Here is a 19,924-nt window from a genome sequence, read left to right on the forward strand (position 1 = left end):
TCACCTCTTCCTCCGTGTCTCTTGCTGTCTGTCTGTGTAGCCTATTAATGTGCAGTGCTATAAGGCTCTCAGTGAAAAAAATATATATATAAGGCCTGTTGTTTTCGAGTGTCACGTTAAGAAGGAATAAAAATTGCATTGGTTAAAAACTTATATTATTACTATGTTACTATTTGAACATTACCTGTAATTAATGATATAATGCCAAAATGGATTATGCTGAGTAATTGTTATTGAAAAGTGTCAGAAAACATTGCAAAATTCATAATAAAAACACTATATGACGTCTTCATGAGAAAGTTTTACTTTTTTATTTAAGGAGGGTCTAAAAATAACAATAGAGGAATGTTTCAAAAGGCAACGTTGAAGTAAATCCTAGTTTGTTGCTTTAAAGTAAAAATGTTTAAAGCTGCAGTGTTTAACTTTAATTAAAAGAAGTATTGTACATATTTGTTATGTTATAACAGAATGGTATGAGACAGATAATCTATGAAAAGGTTGATTTCCCTGAGCTGCTACTGCTCAGTCATGTCTTAGTGCTGCCAATCATCCTAACGAATGTGCTAATGGCGGAAAACTGTTCGTCTCTCATCATCGGTGGCTACAGTAGAATAACAAGAAAGGAAGCTGGAGGGACGATTAGCAGCGCACACATGTGGATGATTGACTACGCTAAGACTCTCATTTACTGTTTCCAGTTACTGGTATAAGGCAGAGGAGCTGTATTTTTTTTCCCACAGATTATCTGTCTCATACTGTCACAACATGGTGACAGTTTCAACAAATATGTAAAAAAAAAATATATTGTCTATAAAAGTTGCTGCTGCAGCTTTAAGGGGAATGAATAATTATGTAAGGCAATATAAAATGAATACTTAGTTAATTGAGCTCCGAATATTTCAGTAATGTAACACTATACACCTGCTTTAATTATACCTTCAAACAATTTCAAATAACCCAAGACATGTAGATTGTTTGAATCCATTATGCTGCAATCCCAGATTCCAGATTTATCACAGCCTCGGCCTTTTTCATTTTTGGCACATCGTGCTTCCTTACACTCAAAGGTAGATTTGTCATGGAAGATCCAGTCTTCCTGTCCATCTGGAATAACTTTACGCCCATGCAGACAACCTGTTAGTATTTTGACACTGAGTTGATATATAACTTCCTTTTTGCATGTTAGTTTTACATTCCTTGGATTCAGTTTGTGTTGAAAAATAATGGTCTTGTAATATTTTCCCAAGCTTAACAGATCTCTGCAGCATTTTGTCTGAGGATCTGGAAGTCATGTACATTTTACAGCAGTTTGAAGCTTTGACCTATAAACAAAACCATTTTATTAAACTTTGTGAATATTTTATTCAACAGAATAAAATAAAACAGCATTCACTTTATTGAGGAAATTGCTTTTTTATTTACAAGATACTCCATCCAAATTGTATATTAAAACCATTAGTGACATAAAATAGTAATAATATACATAACATGCAAAAACAACAAAAACAGATGATAGAGAGTGTGTTTATTTTTTAATTTACAATAAATGGAGTGTCCTAAAGATCAATTATATAAATATAAATTGAATATATTATTATTATGTAAAACTATATATGAGTGCATCTATCTATCTATCTATCTATCTATCTATCTATCTATCTATCTATCTATCTATCTATCTATCTATCTATCTATCTATCTATCTATCTATCTATCTATCTATCTATCTATCTATCTATCTATCTATCTATCTATCTATCTATCTATCTATCTAAAATGTTTTCTTTGTTACTGAGTTTCATACTATCCAATAACACTACATGTGTTTTTATATCATGCTGGTTTCAGGACTTTGTTCCGTTCCCCGCATATTTTACGTAAACTTACGTTATTTTTCCTCTCTGACACCATTCTACGTAAAACGTTTGAAGAATACGCATCTGCGTTACGTCGCTAGTCTCTCTCCAGGCGCTCGGTCAATGGCTTTGCGGGTCATGGAGGAGGAAGGTAAATAAAGAAGGGGCGCCGAGAACACGCAGCAGCAGTCGTTGCCTGACGGTTGCTGGAGGATTTTCCTCTTTTATCGGCGTGTAAGCAAGAGACGGACAGGACGTGGAGCGACATCCCGCAGCGGAGCTACTTTCGTTGGGCTTCATCCGGAGCTGTCGGCGGTGAGATGAACAACACGCTACCCGTCTGCTCGCACTCCTCCTCGGGGTGAACACCGCAGGAATGATCGATTCTCTTGGCCCTCTGTAGCTAGCTTGTTAGCAAAACACAAGCGGCCTGTTATAGTTCATATCTTTTATTTTTTGTTGTGTTATTAGCTGCATGTTGGATAAATAATGGGATAAACATGAGTATCAAATCTAATGTTGCTGTTTGTAGCTACAGTTAGCTTCAGGTAGCAACACTTTAACGTTCCTGAACGCTGCTAGGTGTGCACAGTTCAACATTTTCTGGGTCTTTTACGTAGATTGCGTGTAAAAAGTAGGCTGTGTATAACAAAAACTGAGTGCTGTGTGTAAACAGGTGTCACAGTGGCCTATCTGTGATAATGTGAGCATTAATATCTTTGTCTAATCCTCTTACTTTGACCCTAATCATAATGCAGCAGCTGTGTGAATCGGTTAGAAAACTGCACTCTACAATGAATTGTCCACCTACAAAGCAATACTCTGTGGTGGTTTTAGTCGAGAGAAAGAAAAAAGGTTTCACTTTTATGGAATAGAAAGGGAATTAAATGACACTTCCACACATTTCATTATGGAAATTGTAGCTCAGTTGTGTCCCTAGATAGGTTAGGGATTTGGAGTAGGTCAGGATGTGACACATTTCTGTCATCTGTTTAGCCATAAACTTATCTAAACTGCAACATACATTTTATACATATTCAGTTGCTACAAAGTGTGGCCTGAGGGCCACACTTTTTATTTGTAATAAGGGTAGAATTACAGCCAACCTAATTTTCTTACAACAGCACAAAGGATTTGTCATTTTATAATAACTAGAACCATGTCTGAAGACTTTTGCTGAAAAGGCAACTTTATTGCATCCAAATCAGCTTTAATCTAATTTATTAAACTTGGTTAAATAAATAAGCATTTTGACAGAAAGTGACCGAAATCCTGTATACATTTTTTCAAGCCAAATTTTTTTTGAAAACTAGATGCATTTCTTTTAATACAGCAAACATGCAAAATCCTGTTTAAATTTTGGCCAGTAAGTACTTTTGACTCTACGATTTTGGCCCATGTGACAAAACGTTTGGATTAACTGTCTTGAGTTATAAAACTAGAAATGCACTACTGATTTCTAATTTCTCTAAGAACTGTAATATAATAGAAATACTAAAAAAATAAAATCAAATATTCTTGCTATGAATGATCACTCATTACTTATTTTACCAGGGAGATGTGAAATCACACCATATGTCAGAAAGCAGTCGCTATGTAAGACCAGATGTTTACATAAATTAGCATTTTATATTAGCCATTAGCTTTGTAAAAATGTAGAACCTAACTTGGCCTGTCGCAACAAGTCAATTAATCGCATAATAAATTGGAAATAAAATGTCAATAATTTCAGTTTGCATAATTTGTCATTTTTCTCTTCTCTCTTTCTGTCAAAAACTGGATAACAAAAGTCAGTCTGGTGCTTTGGTTACAACTTGTTTTATTTTGAAGGACAATTTTGTTTACAGAAACTTAATAATTCATAATTTGTTGTTTCTGTTGTTTCTTTATTTTGGATATTTAAAATATCCTCCTGTGTTAAATGCTCTTTAGAATTTAAATAAGAATGAGTTCTTGCATTATTATGCCATTACTTGAAAATTGTCTCAAAACAACATTATCATTTATTGCAATAACTTCAAACGGCACTAATTCGCTGTGCTACGTTTGACCTTCCTGTTTTTCTGTCTTGTAACCCAAATGAACTGTTGCCATGGTAACAGAAAGTACATGTTGCTTTTAAAGGTCTTTTTAAACCTCTTTTGCTTAGTTTAGTTTTATTTAAAGACAGGTCACTGACATTCACTTGATAACAGCACAGAGTGGTTTGGTTATTTGTTTCTTTAAGAATCCCATTTAGTTTCTACCATGGTAGAAACGATTCCTCCCAGGGTCCACAACACAAACATTACATTGGAGTCATGCTTTTACAAACCTTACACAAGAAAGAGCTAATAAAATACATTAAGACACAAACAAAACCAAAGCACAAAATTCAAATTCAACCCACTCAACAATTTTAACATTTCTCAGATATTACAAAAGGACATGATGAAATATCTTAAAACACACAAACAAAATTAAAACACAAGATTAAAAACAAACAAAAGCAATCTTCACTGTTATTTTTGCCAATTTAAATAATCAGCTGATGATATTGTGCTTTTGCTGATCAAAAAGAAAACCCAATTTCATTTGTCTAAAATTTACCAGATTTTGATAACAGGTGATTTCTTGGTGCATCTCTATTGGACAAAGTTTTTACTATCAAATGCTATCAGTCATTGTTGTTTTCATAAATGCTATGTTTTTTTCCTAAATGTAGAGATTACAGTGGCATTAAAAGCTCAAAATGATGTGACAGTAGCTGAAACATGCAGCCAGTGCCTGCCGGGCCTCCGTGTCCTCATTATTAATGGCTCACAGAAGGCCAGAGAATGTCGTGTAAAACAGCAGATGGGCTTTGAATTAGTTGATGTGACAAGAGCCTCCAGATTTGGCTTCGCCTGCTCTGACCGCTGTGAAAAACATTACTTTACTTAACTTCTTCCTGAGAAACGTTAATGATGAAAAAGTGCTAAAAGGATAGCTCATCCCTCAACAAGCTGCATTTCTCAACGCTGCATTTTAATGGTGGCCATGCAGACTGTTTGTAGAGATGCTCCATTCAGTCAGACGCAGATCAAAATTAGCTAGATTAAGTAACATACACAAAATCATATATTTTTTAAACGTAACCAAGCAGCATAGACCTTTTGTTGGACTCTAATAAAACATAGAAAACAAGAACTTAATTGCAATAATAGAAAGTTTTTTTTCCATTTATTATTGCAGGATTTCCCCCAGAAAACTTGCTAAGCCCGGTGCTTGGGGTGCTAGGGCAGTCATCCAGCCGGCCGCCATGTTTTTGAGTTAAAAAACGTTTAAAGTTGACAGGAAATTTGAAAATATTACTTGATAGTTATGCATTTTTGGAAGAGTGGAAGATTAATGCCTAAACACCAACTATAAAGTCTTAAAAAACGCAATAATAATAATAAACAAACTAAGATAAATTAACAATGCTAAGCCTGGTGGGGGCACAAGTAAATCCTGGTGGCCTGCCAGGTTTATAATACACTGAAGGAAACCCTGCATTGTGTAGGGTATGAATACTTTCCAACATGACATTACTTTAATAAAATGTGAATAGAAACAGTTGTTTTTTTGTTGTATTATATTTGATTCTCCTGGTGGAGGTTGTATTTGTTTTCTATTGAGATATTTCTATCTAATTTCTTATTAAAATCAAAGTTGTTATTGGTTGATTGATGATGTATTTCTAAACCTGCTTGGGGTTTGAATAGTTTTGGGAAAATGATGCAGATTAAATCTGCTGGGGCAAACATCAGCCATGTGTTAAATGTCTATATATTAAACTTTATTAGCAGTAAAAACATTTATATTTTATCTCTTATGTGGTCCAGGTAAAATTATCCAAATTCTCTCTCTAGCTTTTAGGGGATTTGGCTAGCGTTGCCTCATCCTTGTGTTGCCATGGCGATGCGGGAGCTGGTGGAGGCAGAATGCGGGGGAGCCAATCCCCTCATGAAGTTGACCGGTCACATGACCAAGGAAGAAGGGGCATGGCGGCACCGCTCGACACCCACCGTGAGTTTTCTATGTTTTTGTCATTTGATCACAAATGACAAAAACATTTGTGGTGGTTTTGTCATTTGAAGCTTGACAAAAGCTTAATTTAAATCCACCACATTTGGTTTTTATTGTAACACACATTTTCTTTTCTCTCAGATTGCCCCCACTCCTATTGAGATTGCAACAGAGGAAGAGGTCAGTGTTGATTTCTTTTTTTTATTTTCCCCCAATGGACGATTAATTTCACATCTTTTTGTTTATATATCCTTGGCTTCTTGTCTACTTTGTCCTTCAGCTTGTGAATGAGTTCCTGCAGGCTCCCCCTCGACCTGCACACACATTTGACATGGGTCAGCTCTTAGAGGAAATGCAGCAGATTGACCAGCAGAGCTACAGACAAGCTCCACAGAGAGGTACTAAACCACGTCAGGTTATTCCTAAGGCTGGACAATAAATCAATACCAAGTGATGTCACATTTCAATGAACTTTGTTACTGACAGCCATCTTGGCAGGCAGTTGCTATGAGTTGCTATGACAACAGCTTAGAACAAGCTCTTGCCTCGTTGCTATCTAACTTGTAAACAATAGAAGAGCATTATAATTACTTGAATATTCTACTCACCTCTATGTAATACCAAGATAAATATCAGTGCTGTATTACTGCTGAACTAAAATAGAATAGAATAGAATTCAACTTTATTGTCATTGCACTGTCACAAGTACAAGCAACGAGATGTAGTTTGCATCTATCCAGAAGTGCTCTACAAGATATAATATTTATTTACAGATGTATAAGACTATGTATGTATGGACTATAAGGGGTTATAGCAAAGAGATATAGATATTGTGTATAAATATAAATATGGGAGCTACATGCACAGATTATACAGAATATACAGATTATACAAGAATGTTAGGGAATGGATTATATATGTATATAATATAATATAATACAAGATAAATAATGGCAGATAAAATTTACAGGTTGTATATGTGTGTGAAGAAAACAAAATTAGCTTAGCTAATGTAGCGTTTATCTGCAAGACGGACATTTAGCTTACGCATTACTACATGTTACCAGCCCATATTACCAAATGTACTTACTCTGCCAGTCACCAGAACCTTGTTATTCGCACTAAGTGTTAGTACATCCTTTATAAATCTGCTTAAACACCAATTGTATTCAGTCATAGATTTAAAGCTCCTTTATGGTGTTCACTAGGCAGTAAACTAGACCGTAATATGAGATGGGAGGCAGCTTGTTGGCATCATCCTACATATTTTTCATCTCTGTCTCGTTCAGGTTGATCCTGAAAGCAGCAACTTTGTTCATGTATCTTTCTCTCGCACATTGGTCAAGAGTGCCCATATATTTTCTTTTTGTTGGTCTCTAAGCCATGGCTACGCTATGCACTGAGCTGTGTTTGTCTACTAAGATGGTGCGGATCACCTCCAGTTTAGACTTGTGGAAACTATGTATGACAATATATATCGCGATAGAGATGTGATCAATATGAGTAGATAATACATCTAACAGAAAATTTAGTAATTTAACTGAAATTGTGCGTTTCTGACCCAGAAAAGCACAGCATTCTTGAGGCAGAGGAAAGGCTTTAGCAACTTCTCATGGCTAGCTAAGCAAAATTGGTGGCACCAACTCACTCACTCACTCACTCTTCGGTTACCTATCAATCAATCAATCTATCAAATTTTATTTGTATAGCACATTTCAGCAGCAAGGCATTTCAAAGTGCTTTACATCATATCAAACACAGAAACACAATGCAACATAGAGTCAACAATCAAAACACGACATTAAGTCAAGTTCCATCAATAAATTTATAATTGATTACGTTTCAAATACAATCCTAAACAGGTGGGTTTTTAGTCGAGTTTGCATCCATAAAAGGTTTACGTGTTACACTCCTACTGTGTTATATGGAACAAAATACCTATTGCTATTTTTATTCCCACTCACGCTCACAATCACACAGTTTGCAACAACTTGCTGAGTAACAAGAAGTTTCAAATCCCCACAACCCCCAACTTCGGTTACCTAGCAACAACCTTCTGGGTAACTTGTGCAGCAGCAGTTTAAAGTTTTGCCATCATGCCTCATAACTGCTTAAAAATAAAAAACAATGGCTGTAAGTGAAAAATCTGGATAAAACTGGAGGTTATGCCACCAGTTTGGCAATACTTCAGATATTTAAAACAAAAGACCTAATCAATAATTATCAATATTGACTAATATTAAACATTTATATTGTGATTATTTTTCAGCCATATTGTCTAGCCCTGGTTATTTCTATAGGTATGGTATGAAGTTAGTTCAAGCCTCTTTGAGAAGTTTCAGTGGTTTTTTTTCTCCCTCATAGCACCAGATGTGGCAGCGTTGGCCCTCTCAGGCGACTGGGCTGCAGAGTTCGTCTCCGGCTCGGACTCTGCTGCCACAAATGCTCTTGGTGAAGCAGCAGATGCTGATTGGACGAGAGAATTTATCGCTGAGGCTGCAGGTAATCCGAGTTTGTCTCACTCAGGGTTCTCATGCAACGCTGGATGTGCAATCCAGCTTTCTGTGTTGTCATCGGTTTGCCATATGTCTTCTGTTTTTAATTGGAGCGCAGTAATCAAATCAGGCACACATTAACTTTCAAAACCTGAAGGTTTTCACATTCATCCAAATTGAAACCACAAACTTTGTGGATTTTATGGGGTTTTATGTTCTGCACTGGTAGAAAGTGTAGAATAATAATCAAGTGAAAGGAAACTGATTAATGTTTTTACAAATAAAAATCAGGAAACAAGCAGATGCTTGTATATTACACCCCTTCATTAAATTACATATTATGTATGTAACTTAATAAACTAAATAACTACCTTCATATGTGACACAATTAGTTTATGGAGTCCATCTGTGTGTAATTTAACCTGAATGAACAGCATCATGAAGACCGAGGAGCACATCAGACAGGACTGGGAGAAAGTTGTGGAGAAGTTTAAGACGGTGGGAGTGTTATTCTGTCCAGAGAAATAAATCAAGTTGGCGATTAACTTCAGCCCAACAGTTTCTGCAGAAAACGGGGGCAGTTGTCAGTGATCGTATAGTGGTTTTTAACATAAATTTGCATAATTAATCCTCATCTTTAACAGAAATAACGAATGTATATTTTAGTTCTGAAAATAAAATCACACATGTGGCATTCAAAGATAATAGAAACGTAACTTTGCATGAAAAATTAAAACATACCCCTCCAATGAAGGATGAGGCTTTGCTGATAAACAGTGAGGTTTAAAGGCAATAAAACTTTAGTTTCACTTGTGTATGAACACAAAAAAACAGTATTAGCTAAAAGACTTTGCTCTTGTTTACAACTTAAAAATATTGTTTATAATCTAAAACTATAAAACAAACAAATTCACAGTTTTAGTTGCTCAATATTAAAAACATACTTATTTACAAATTAAACATACCTTGTGCCTCTGTCAAGGAGGCTGCTAATGAGAAGATACGTTTGATCAACTCTTTTGTTGTTATTGTTAAACTGTCGTTCGATAATACCGACATTAGAAATTGTATTTTCTAAGATAAAAGCATCAAACCTAAAACCAGATTGTAATCATAGATTCTAAAAATAAAACAAAGTAAACTCGATGAGCTCTAAAAAAGGCGGTTAAAAACAAATAAGGAACTTAATGTGGGATTATATACAAATGCTTTTATACCACCTACGTGATGTATATGTGATTCAGACATGATGCTGTTTACTAGCGGCATGTTTGCCTGTTTCTGCTGCAGATCCCGGGCGCTGGGCGGAGGAGTATCTGGAGCAGTCTGAGGAGAAGCTGTGGCTCGGAGACCTTGGGGACAAGGAGACTGAATGGTGAGAGCAAGCTCTGCTTTGAGTCTATTCAGACAATAAATGGCTTTTCTAAATGGAAAGCTGCGATAAACCAGAGGAGAAGAGGAGCACAGAAAGACATTCAGAGCTAAACCTTGAAACATCGATGTGTTATCAGGTGAATGTGTCAATTGAAATTTCATTCCTCTAACTTTTAGCCTACTGTTTTTTCCTAAATATGTTCCTATTTGACAAACATCTTGCAAAAGGCAATTAAACACGAATAAAAGCTGCTTGGAGGATGTGAGCCTTGGTCTTCGTTGGCCTCATTTATCAAGCAACGATGCAGTTCTTTGTCTTCAGCCTGGGTTCATTTTAACCAGCTTTCATAACCGCAAGGAAATTAAACTGTCACTGAACCTCCAGCCCAAGTTATGTTGATGTTTTTTATATGTTTTCTTTTTTATCTGACAGGACAAAGGAGTATCAAGCTGGAGACGAGCTGAGGCAGACAGCCAATGAGCTTGTTTCTAAGGTCGATGACCCCAAGTTGCAAAATACAGAGGTGGGCAGCTTGTCTCTGTCCTCAATCTTTGAGATTGTCATTCTTTCTCCAACATCCGTCACCATACTCTTTCTCTATTTCTTTTGCATTTCGTTGTATGGATCTTTGTAACTGTGTCATAAGCATGATCAAGTTTTACTTTGCTTTGTTCAAGTCGTTGTAATGGCAAAAGCCTGACTCGTCAGAAATGGTAAACACATCTTTTGCTTGTTTATTTATTTTGTTTTGTTGTTGTGTAGTTCCTGCGATTCATTAGGCAGATTGGCGAGGGAAGTGTGACAGTGGAGAGCAGAACAGACAAACAGCACACAGATAAAGTTCAGGCCGAGGAGGCTCAGAACTGGGCCTCCAACCTCAACCAGGTATGAGTCACTTCCCACTGAGGAGGGAATGGTTTTAAACTGGGAACATATCAGGGGAGCAAATTGGTTCATTTTTGCACAGCGTAGGTTTTGTCTTGTGACTCATCGGTGTAATATTTTCCACAAATAAAGCCACAAGTCTCCCTGTAACAAGAATCTCAAGGCTGCACAGCTTTGGAGATTAAATTTGTTTTGTAGATAGAGGAGCTCTATGAATGTCTGCTTCATATCTTTGTTTTCTGTACATGTGCAGAAAAGCTCAGTTTGTTTCCCAGTTGACTCAATATTTCCTCTGTCCTTGGTTTTACTGCAGTTGCTGCATCGCCTCAGAGGCTTAAAAAGGAGACGTCTGATTTTGGGTTTCTGCTAAAGATCACAATAGTGTGTAGTACCACTCGTCCCAAGAAAACAAAATTATTAGCAAACCAGAAAAGGGGAAAATTACATTCAACATTAGGGGTGGGGGAAATCAATACACAGTGCAACATTTTAGCTTTCTACAATACGGCCCATAATTTGTAGGATGTCCTGGTTACTTTTTGAAACTTAGTGCTTGCTTTTCCATAACTTTCAGGTTTCATTAGGGAACTTTAAATAGTACCTAATACAAAAAAATTCACATTTGGAAATGAGCCGTTTCAAAAACCTCTCCATTCTTGAGTCACAATCAACAGGCATTGCACCGTTACCTAGCAACCCAAGCGCAACACCCAGCAGATTTGGTCAGCTGGTTTTACTGCTATAGTTCAATGGCTGCTGGAAAAGACAAGTGTTTTGTTGTTGACTTACCGTCCAGAAACCACTTGCTGTTACTTCCAAAACACAAAGTTTAAAAACTTTAACTGAATTTACTCCTTTTGTTTTTTACTTCCAGGTTGCTTTCTGGAGCTTTCTCTGAATTTACAGATTGTTTTCCAGAATTTTAGAGGTTACCTTCCAAAACCTATCTAGAAGTTACATATATTTTTGTTTTATTTTCCTGGAATCTGACATGGTACTTTTCACTGATTACTGGAAAATTTAAGATACTTTAAGTAACATGTAAAGCATGGACTGTGTTATGTACTGATACTTCATGTAAAATAGACCATTTTAGAAATCCTACTTGGAATCTGATATTTAGTTTTAAAAGTTCTCATTTATCATTTATTTACAGATCATCTTCATAAATTTGAATTTTACAATCAGATTTTCTCCACACAAAGCAAGTTGGGATTTTTAGTGATGATTATCCAGCCATAAATTGGTTTTTATTTTATGCTTAGCGGCGTATTTTTAAAAAAAAACTTTGCATGAATCATGAATAATTCTGCATTAAAAAACTTGTAATTAATTAATTTATTCCCTGAAAGGCCTCTTGCAGTTCAGACTATAAATTTTTCTGCCTCATTAATTTCAACTCATAAAAAATAACCTGTAACCCTTAATGAACCAACTTTGACAAATATGTGTTGACAAAAATAGAGAACTTTAGTAAGAATTAAGTTTACTGGTCTTTAATTTACTGGGCTCAATAAGAAATATGTCTTTAACTCAGTGCAAACTCTACAAATCATCTTTGTTATTACCATCTCAGATCATATTAGTTATTATCATTATATCATTATTCTCTTATTATTTGTACTTTGAAGCTACATTTTGCTATTTCCATTAATACTGAACTTCAAAATAATGGTTTATATGTCAGTCCTGCTGTTGCTTTGACTGTGTACCATTTTCCATGACATAACTTAAATACATTTTTCCCATTTTTTTTAACCTTCCCTTAAAATCCTGGCATGCCATTCCTTCAATTAACAACTACCACTTGTTAATTAATTACCTATACTACTCAAACTTGATGCTTATTCTCCCCTGCCCTCCTCCCCAAAATATAAAAACTTTGCCCACAAACTTCTTCCCGCCCCTCGAAACATGCATCTGTTTGCCCCTGCCTCCCCTCGTCGTCCTCATCGTAGTTCCTGGCGGAGACGGGGGGAGGGAGTCTTCCCTTGGAACCTGCAGAGACGAATCAAAGGATTGACAAAGTTAAAGCTAAACAAGCAGAGCAGTGGGCCAAAGTCGTCAGGCAGGTAGGACCTCTGTGGTCGTGGCAGCAGAAGGCTTATTTTATAAAATAATGGTTAATTTTAATTTAAGGACGCATTAAGCATTCAGTAACCTTGCTGTTAAATGCCTGTTAGATATTAGTTTATTAGAAAGATGCAAAAGAACAACTAGAAATGATTTCTTGTGTCCATCTTGCTTTCATCTTTGCTTCCTTTACATTCACCTCCCGGCTCTTTTCTGTCCCGTTTTTAAATGTCGCCATCCCTCGTTTCTGTAACAGTTTTCTTAGCCACAGCACCTGCAGACTCGTGCCACCTATTGTCGTTGCTCTTCGTTGCTATCCAGGTGTCAGAGGAGTCGGCTGAAGCCTGGGTGGACGAGTTCACCGCGTCGGGACCAGACTTCCAACAAGCCAAAGCTGCAGTGGAGGTACGGGAAGAATGTGAAAGTGGAAAAGCCGAACGGAAATCCAGTGGTTTAATTGGGAGGGAAGCTGCTGAAGGACACCGTCTTCTGACAGGTTGAGGATTTAAACCAAGAAAAAGATGAGGAAACCTTCCTCATCTTTCTAACAGAAAGAGAGTTTTGTTCATTTGTAATCTTTGTTTTTTCATTTTTAAACTGACAATTAATATAGATGCATTAAAACCATAATTTCCATATTGCAGGAATAATATTGATAAAGATCAAGCACTCTTTTAAATTTATTCTATGGATTTTATGTAGTATTTGGTTTGGAGGTTTCTTTTCCATCAAGAGTGAAGCTATGTCCACATCCTGGCCTTTAAAGGGTTAAAATTTCCAACATATTTTCCTATTAGTATGAATATTTTATTCTAAACTAGTTTTAGAAAGTTAAAAATTGTCTTTAGGATCTTGAGTGAGAGGTTTTACTATGCAGAGAATGTATTGATGCTTCAAAGTCATTGTTGCTGTCAGTGATGAATCTCAAAGCCTAATAATTAAAAAATTAAAAAATCTTATAAATTTATTTTATCTAAATTATTATTTTTTTCCTTAAAGATGATGCCTACTAGGGAGTTAAAACTAACAAAAATACAATTTATTTTTTAAATTTATATTTTTCAAAGGGGCAAAATATTTAATATGAATATTTTGAGCAAAATTCATTTAAAATATTGAAATGTTTAAAATATTTTATCTGTTTTGAGAAATTTGACATGTTAGTATTTTAAATTTTTTAAAAGAAAGGAGGGTGAAAACTGGTTTCCATCTAGACTTCCTGTTATCTCCTGGGAGTCTTGGTTTCTCTCTCAGCCTCAGCAGCTGTGTTTCCTTTGACCAAATAATGGCACAATTTGACATTTCAAAAATAAATTAGCTTAATGGAAACGTGCCAATTTAATCACAAAAAAAACTTGTTTTTGCAAAAAGTTTTGACGTTGGATAATTTAATTTTTTTAAATTGAAATTGGTTTAGTTCACAAAACTACAATAGAAACTTTTTTTTCATGTCACACGAGCCACATAATCAACAATCCGATGTTACTGTTGGTGCAAACCATGAAGAAGACGATGGCAGGAAGTGGATGAGGATGACGGCGCGGCGTGTTTTTTAATGACCTATCACATAAACAAGCTTATTCACTTGTGATTTTGTTCACTGATTAGAAAAAGATTGGACTTTTGAGTTTCAGGCCTTGCAGTCACCAATCAGGGTTGATATTTGTTCATCTCTTCCAGATGCATGACTCTAAAATCTTTGACTTGTTTGAAAACTCATTGAATGCGCTGATCTTTTTCCTTTAAAATTAGAAACTCAAACATGTCTGATGTGAGCTAACGAGGCAGTAACAGTGTGTGTTGTTGATTTTGCCAGAGTGACGTTGATTTCTGGGAGAAGCTGCAGCAGGAGTGGGAGGAGATGGCAAAGAGAGATGCAGAAAGCCATCCCTGGTTGTCCGACTACGACCAGCTGCTCAGCTCTTCTTACGACAAGGTGACCAAGCTGCAATGAATCCCATTCATTTCTCTACCTGGACCATTTCTGAGTTTTCCTGGTTGTGTTTCTGACAGGGGTATCAGTTTGAGGAGGACAACCCCTGCTTGTCCCACCCAGACCCTTTCTCAGAAGGACTGAAGAGGATGGAGGCGGGTGACATCCCTGGAGCTGTGCGCTTCTTTGAAAGCGCCGTCCAGAAGGAACCAGACAACCAGCTGGTGAGACGGCAACAGCGGCCATGTTAAGCTATTTTATCCACAAGAAAATTTCTTACAAAATAATGTTTTTTACCCAATTTTACTCAAATGCAGATAAAATGATTAAGAATATTTTTGGTTATAGTTTTTTTTTCAGTTCTAAAAAAACAAACCTATGTGGTCTAGAAAAGTGTAGAATTGGATTTGGTCATTTTCCAAATTTCCAAATCTAATTTTATGTTTCTGATTTAAAAACAAAGATCGCTTTGCTTTCGTTTATATTTGGATGAAAAGGAAATTCCTCTACTTTTGGTTTGTAACTCAAGGCGAAGGGAAAGGAGGATTGAAACTCCAATTTCTTTCATTTTTACACTTTTTTTAAAACAAACTTTAATTTAAATAATCTGTATTTCTATAAAATATTCCAGCCTGACTACTTTTTAAGCAATGTATAAGCAAAGGATGAGAAATTAAAAAATTTATTTGTTTTATTGCAGGCTTGGCAATACCTGGGAACCTGCCAGGCAGAGAACGAGCAGGAATTTGCTGCCATCAGCGCCCTCCGCAGGTGAGACCTGGAAATTGCAGAACATAATTTTAAAATTTAACTTCAACTGCAGAATTATGATTCATAGTGGAAACGATCAAAATTGACCAAGACGACTGCATTTAATTTTTATGCTTTTTCTTTTAAGTAGACATTTTTTGTCTGCTATACAGTTGTCCAATTACATATGTAACATGTATTTTCTTGTTTTTAAGGAGTCTCTAACTGTTTAGCCTTAATCTAAACTGTTAAATTTAGATTAAGGCTAGGTGAAAAAATATATACTTGTAAAAATGATAAATACAAAGTAATAGGGAATTAATGTTTTTATATTTAAAATATAAGAACATTGCAGAGCATAAGATTGTTTTTTGACAAATAATACAGATAATGTGTTGGCATCACATTATGCTTAAAATGGACAAGTTGGTCCAAGAACATAGAAAAATATTATTTTAGAAGCTGTGGCAAAAAAGCTTTCTGGAAGAGCAATAATGGTCCTAAAAGGCAACTTTTGTCTGAGATTTCACTCTGCTCAGTTCTGCCTGTTTTAGGGCCTCTTGTCACTTTAAATCCAAATAAGCTGCAGCTGGCCACGCCCCCAACTCAACATTTACAAATGACTGCAAACAGAGACACAATTATACATCCGTACATCGTTGAAAAGCAGGAAAGTCTTTTCAGCAGTAAAACCAGCTGACCAAATGTGTTAGAGCTCTTCTTGGGTTGCTAAGTGACGGACGGGTAAAGCTCTGCTAGGGTTGCTAGGTAACAGGCTAGGCTTGGTTGGGGTTACTAGATGAGGGCCTGTGGCTGCTAATTTGTAATTTGAAACATTAACTTATTGAAAAAACACCTGGGTATTTTTTAGACACTTGTGATGTTTTTAGAATCAGTTGAGACTCAAATTGAAGAAATATACAAAACTGTACAATTTGCATAATAGGTCCCCTTCAAGATACCTTTTTCTTGTAGCCAGTCTTATGTTGATCCACATTTGTGGAGAGAGGTGTTTATGAAAAGGTCGGTAGCATGGGCTTGACTGACGACCTGTGAGAGTTTCTGTTAGTTGCATCTTTTAATGTAACTTTCCTCCCTTTGTTTTGCTGCTTGCTGCTCTATACATCAACAGATGTATAGAGCTGAAAAAGGACAACCTGACTGCGCTGATGGCGCTGGCTGTCAGTTTCACTAACGAGTCGCTGCACAGGCAGGCCTGTGAGACGTTACGCGACTGGCTGAAGCACAATCCAAAATACCAGTCTGTGTGGGAGCAGTCCGAGCAGGACCGTCAAAGAGACGGCGGTCAGGAAAGAGAAAAGGAGAAGGAGCGGTTCGGATCGCTGTTGCCAGAGTGAGTAATGAAGCCCGGCAGACGTTCAGCGCTCATGTTACAGAAGTGACTCTTTTGTTTATTCTCTTTTCTTCTTGTTTTCCTGCACAGATCGTTGTTCACCGATGTCCAGAATCTGTTCCTACGTGCAGCCAACTCTGACCCTTCCCAGGTGGACCCCCAGCTGCAGTGCGGTCTGGGAGTTTTGTTCAACCTGAGCGGAGAGTACGACAAGGCGGTGGACTGCTTCGGTGCTGCCCTTTCCGTTACTCCACAGGTCAGAGGTCAACACTGGGCTCCTAGCCATAGTATGTCTGTTTCCGAGCTCTCCATTATTCCATCACCTCCTTTTATTTTGTGGCACAATCAGGATTATCTGTTGTGGAACAAGCTGGGCGCCACGCTGGCCAATGGGAGCCGCTCAGAAGAGGCAGTGGCCGCCTACAGGAGAGCTCTGGAACTGCAGCCAGGTTTTGTCCGCAGTCGCTACAACTTGGGAATCAGCTGCGTAAACTTAGGGGCGCACAGGTGAGGAAATGTCTAATTAGGAAACAATATTATAAGGCACATTCATTTTTTGAAAATTTTAAATTGGGGGATAAGAAATTGGTATCTAAGGCATAAAACTTATCTGTCTTCAGTAGTCTTTGCAATTAACCCTCTAAAGTTGAGTTTTACTTTATTGAAATAAATACATAGACTTTATATGATGTGAAATAATTACAGTAAATCATAAGTAATTGTAGTTATTACCCTACTCATTCAGGGTCTGTGTAGAATTTGAAACGTAATAACTACAGTTTTTCTAATTGAAGACTAATAATTTTATTAATTTTAATAGGTTTCTTATGGAAGACTGATATTGTCAAATAACAATGAAAATTAAATAAATACCTACTTATTTAACTATAAATAAATAAATTCAAATAAAAAATACAGAAACTTTGAACTATCAGCATTTGGATGGTTGATACTTTCACTTCGCACTGTATTGATAATAAGTCTGGACAATAAATCAATAATATATATTGCTATATAGACAGGATCAATATCAGTAGATCATTCAAATTCAAAATTACTTTATTGATCTCTAAGGGAAATTAAATTAAATCTTTAATCAAATTTGTCTAATAGAATATTCAATAATTTCACCGAATTCTGATCCAGAACTGCGCAGCATTCTGGGAGATGTAGGCAGAGAAAAGGCTTTAGCTGCTCAACCTCTCAAGGCAAGCTAAGCAAGGTTCAGGGTGTCGACTAACTCACTCACTCTTTGGTTACCTAGCAACTCACTCGCTCTATGGTCGCCTAGCAACAGCCTGTTGAGTAACTGGCACAGTAGCAATTTCAGGTTTTGCCACCGTGCCTCTTAACTGCTTGAACGATGTGGAGTGAAAACTGTGGATAAAACAGGAAAAGGTCACTCCACCACTTTGGCTGGATTTCACATACTTAAAACAAAAAAACAAATCAATAATTATCAATATTTACTGATCTGAAAGCCTTGTATTGTGATGCGTTTTTCAGCCATGTTGTCCAGCCCAAATTTGTAGCAAAACGGTAATATGCAAAATCTAAGAATTGTGGTCTGCGTAGATTCTTATAAAGTTGTAGACTTTTCTTATATGTGCATATAAATAATTTGCCCACAGAGAGGCTGTGGAGCACTTCCTGGAAGCGCTGTCTCTCCAGCGGCAGGCTGCAGGAGACGGAGCGAGAGCTGCGAGGGGACCCGGAGGCGCAGCAGCCACAGTGATGTCCGACAACATCTGGTCCACGCTACGGATGGCTCTCAGCATGATGGGAGAAAGCTCTCTGTACGCTGCGGCTGACCGCAGAGACTTGGACACGTTGCTGGCTCATTTCAGCCAGAGAGAAGTGGAGGGTGGAAGTGAATGAGGACTAGCGTTCATCGAGTGTGAATGTGCTCGGAATGGAGGTCGATGTTTGGGGGAATCGGAGCAGTTAATAGTCGGATATAAATGGCAGACGCGGACACTGTGACGTCGGAGATGCTAGATGTTCGTGTGTTTTAAACGAGTACTATAATGCAGTATCACTCTCCAGCTGGAGAAAAGCAGCCAGCAGTTGTTCAGTCAAGCTGCTGCTGGGTTTCAGATATTTTGCTAGTCCTCATATTGTTGTTCTAGCAAATGAGTTAAAAAGGTTCCCTTTTATTTACTTGAAGTTTTGATGAATAAAGTAAACAACAAGCATGTTGATGATTTGCATCTTCTGTAGCGAGTAATGTTAGGTTGGTTTGTGTCATGACACTCAGTACTCTCCCAGTCTTCATTACCTACAAGTACTTTTTAGGATTTAGGTGACTAAAGGTACAGTGCTGCTGTAATAATACCACGAGTTCTGCTTTTCACCCAGAAGAGCTCTGAAGACAGAAGGTTGATGCAGTTCAGGAGAAGAAACACAAGTCAAAAAGTGCTGCAGCTTTGTTTTAATATCATGTGCATTCTTAGTGACCATTGATCTGCCAGGACAGTGAACTGGCAACCAGCGGGACTGTTATTGCTATGATCAAGTGTGTGCGTCTCTTCATTGTGATTAACTGGGTAACATTTAAAACACGTCATGAGAATGATTGTTATGGCTCCCCTCTGTTTTGCTCTTTTTTTGTAATGCTCTTAAACTAATTTTGCTTCATTGTAAAATACTCCTGTATGCCATACTGTGTATTGTAACATAATTGATGCACTATGATTGTTTTCAGGCTACTTGAAGCCTGATTGCAATCTTTAATATAATATCCAGCAATAAAGCTTTGATTCCAAACATGAGATCACAAGAAGGGTTTTTTCTGATGGGTATTTTAACAACTATGTTTGTAGCTGTAGAAGAAGTCAAACAATACATAATATATAATGTACTTTTTTTGTAAATATACTTACACACAGAAAATTGTGCACCAAGTTAAGAATGGTACAGTTTGGATGTACTGGGAGATTTACGGGATACTTAATTAGCAAAAAACTTTCACTACAGGTATCAAGAAGAAGCTTTTAGAGTTGAAAAAGCTTAAACTCTAACAATTTTTCTCACTGTTAAACAGGAGAAAAATAAAAGAGAAAAACGTAATCTCTTTCTAAATTTGATTAAAATTTACTTACATTTTTTCTAATCCATAAAAGTAAAATATTTTGAAATAACTAATGTTCACAAAGAAATTTATCTTTTAGAATG

General features: G+C 36.7%; 1 protein-coding gene across 3 annotated transcripts; it reads left to right on the top strand.

Annotated features, from left to right (window-relative positions):
* The first annotated feature begins 1,945 nt into the window (after positions 1-1,945).
* On the top strand, positions 1,946-19,523 carry pex5 (peroxisomal biogenesis factor 5). 3 transcript variants are annotated; one of them, XM_014468689.2, is made up of 17 exons: positions 1,946-2,171; positions 5,729-5,885; positions 6,027-6,065; positions 6,166-6,283; positions 8,250-8,387; positions 9,671-9,755; positions 10,188-10,278; positions 10,518-10,640; positions 12,599-12,712; positions 13,035-13,118; positions 14,530-14,649; positions 14,727-14,870; positions 15,347-15,417; positions 16,529-16,750; positions 16,841-17,006; positions 17,100-17,257; positions 18,382-19,523. In XM_014468689.2, the coding sequence occupies exons 2-17, from the start codon at positions 5,772-5,774 to the stop codon at positions 18,626-18,628; spliced, it is 2,034 nt and encodes a 677-aa protein (XP_014324175.1). In that variant the 5' UTR covers positions 1,946-2,171; positions 5,729-5,771; the 3' UTR covers positions 18,629-19,523. The 3 variants fall into 3 exon arrangements, with proteins under 3 accessions (XP_014324175.1, XP_023186859.1, XP_005798807.1); XM_023331091.1 differs by lacking the exon at positions 12,599-12,712 and having other exon boundaries at positions 1,947-2,171; XM_005798750.2 differs by lacking the exons at positions 10,518-10,640; positions 12,599-12,712 and having other exon boundaries at positions 1,947-2,171.
* Positions 19,524-19,924: the final 401 nt, after the last annotated feature.

This window comes from Xiphophorus maculatus, chromosome 3 (assembly GCF_002775205.1).
Source record: "Xiphophorus maculatus strain JP 163 A chromosome 3, X_maculatus-5.0-male, whole genome shotgun sequence".
NCBI lineage: Eukaryota > Metazoa > Chordata > Actinopteri > Cyprinodontiformes > Poeciliidae > Xiphophorus > Xiphophorus maculatus.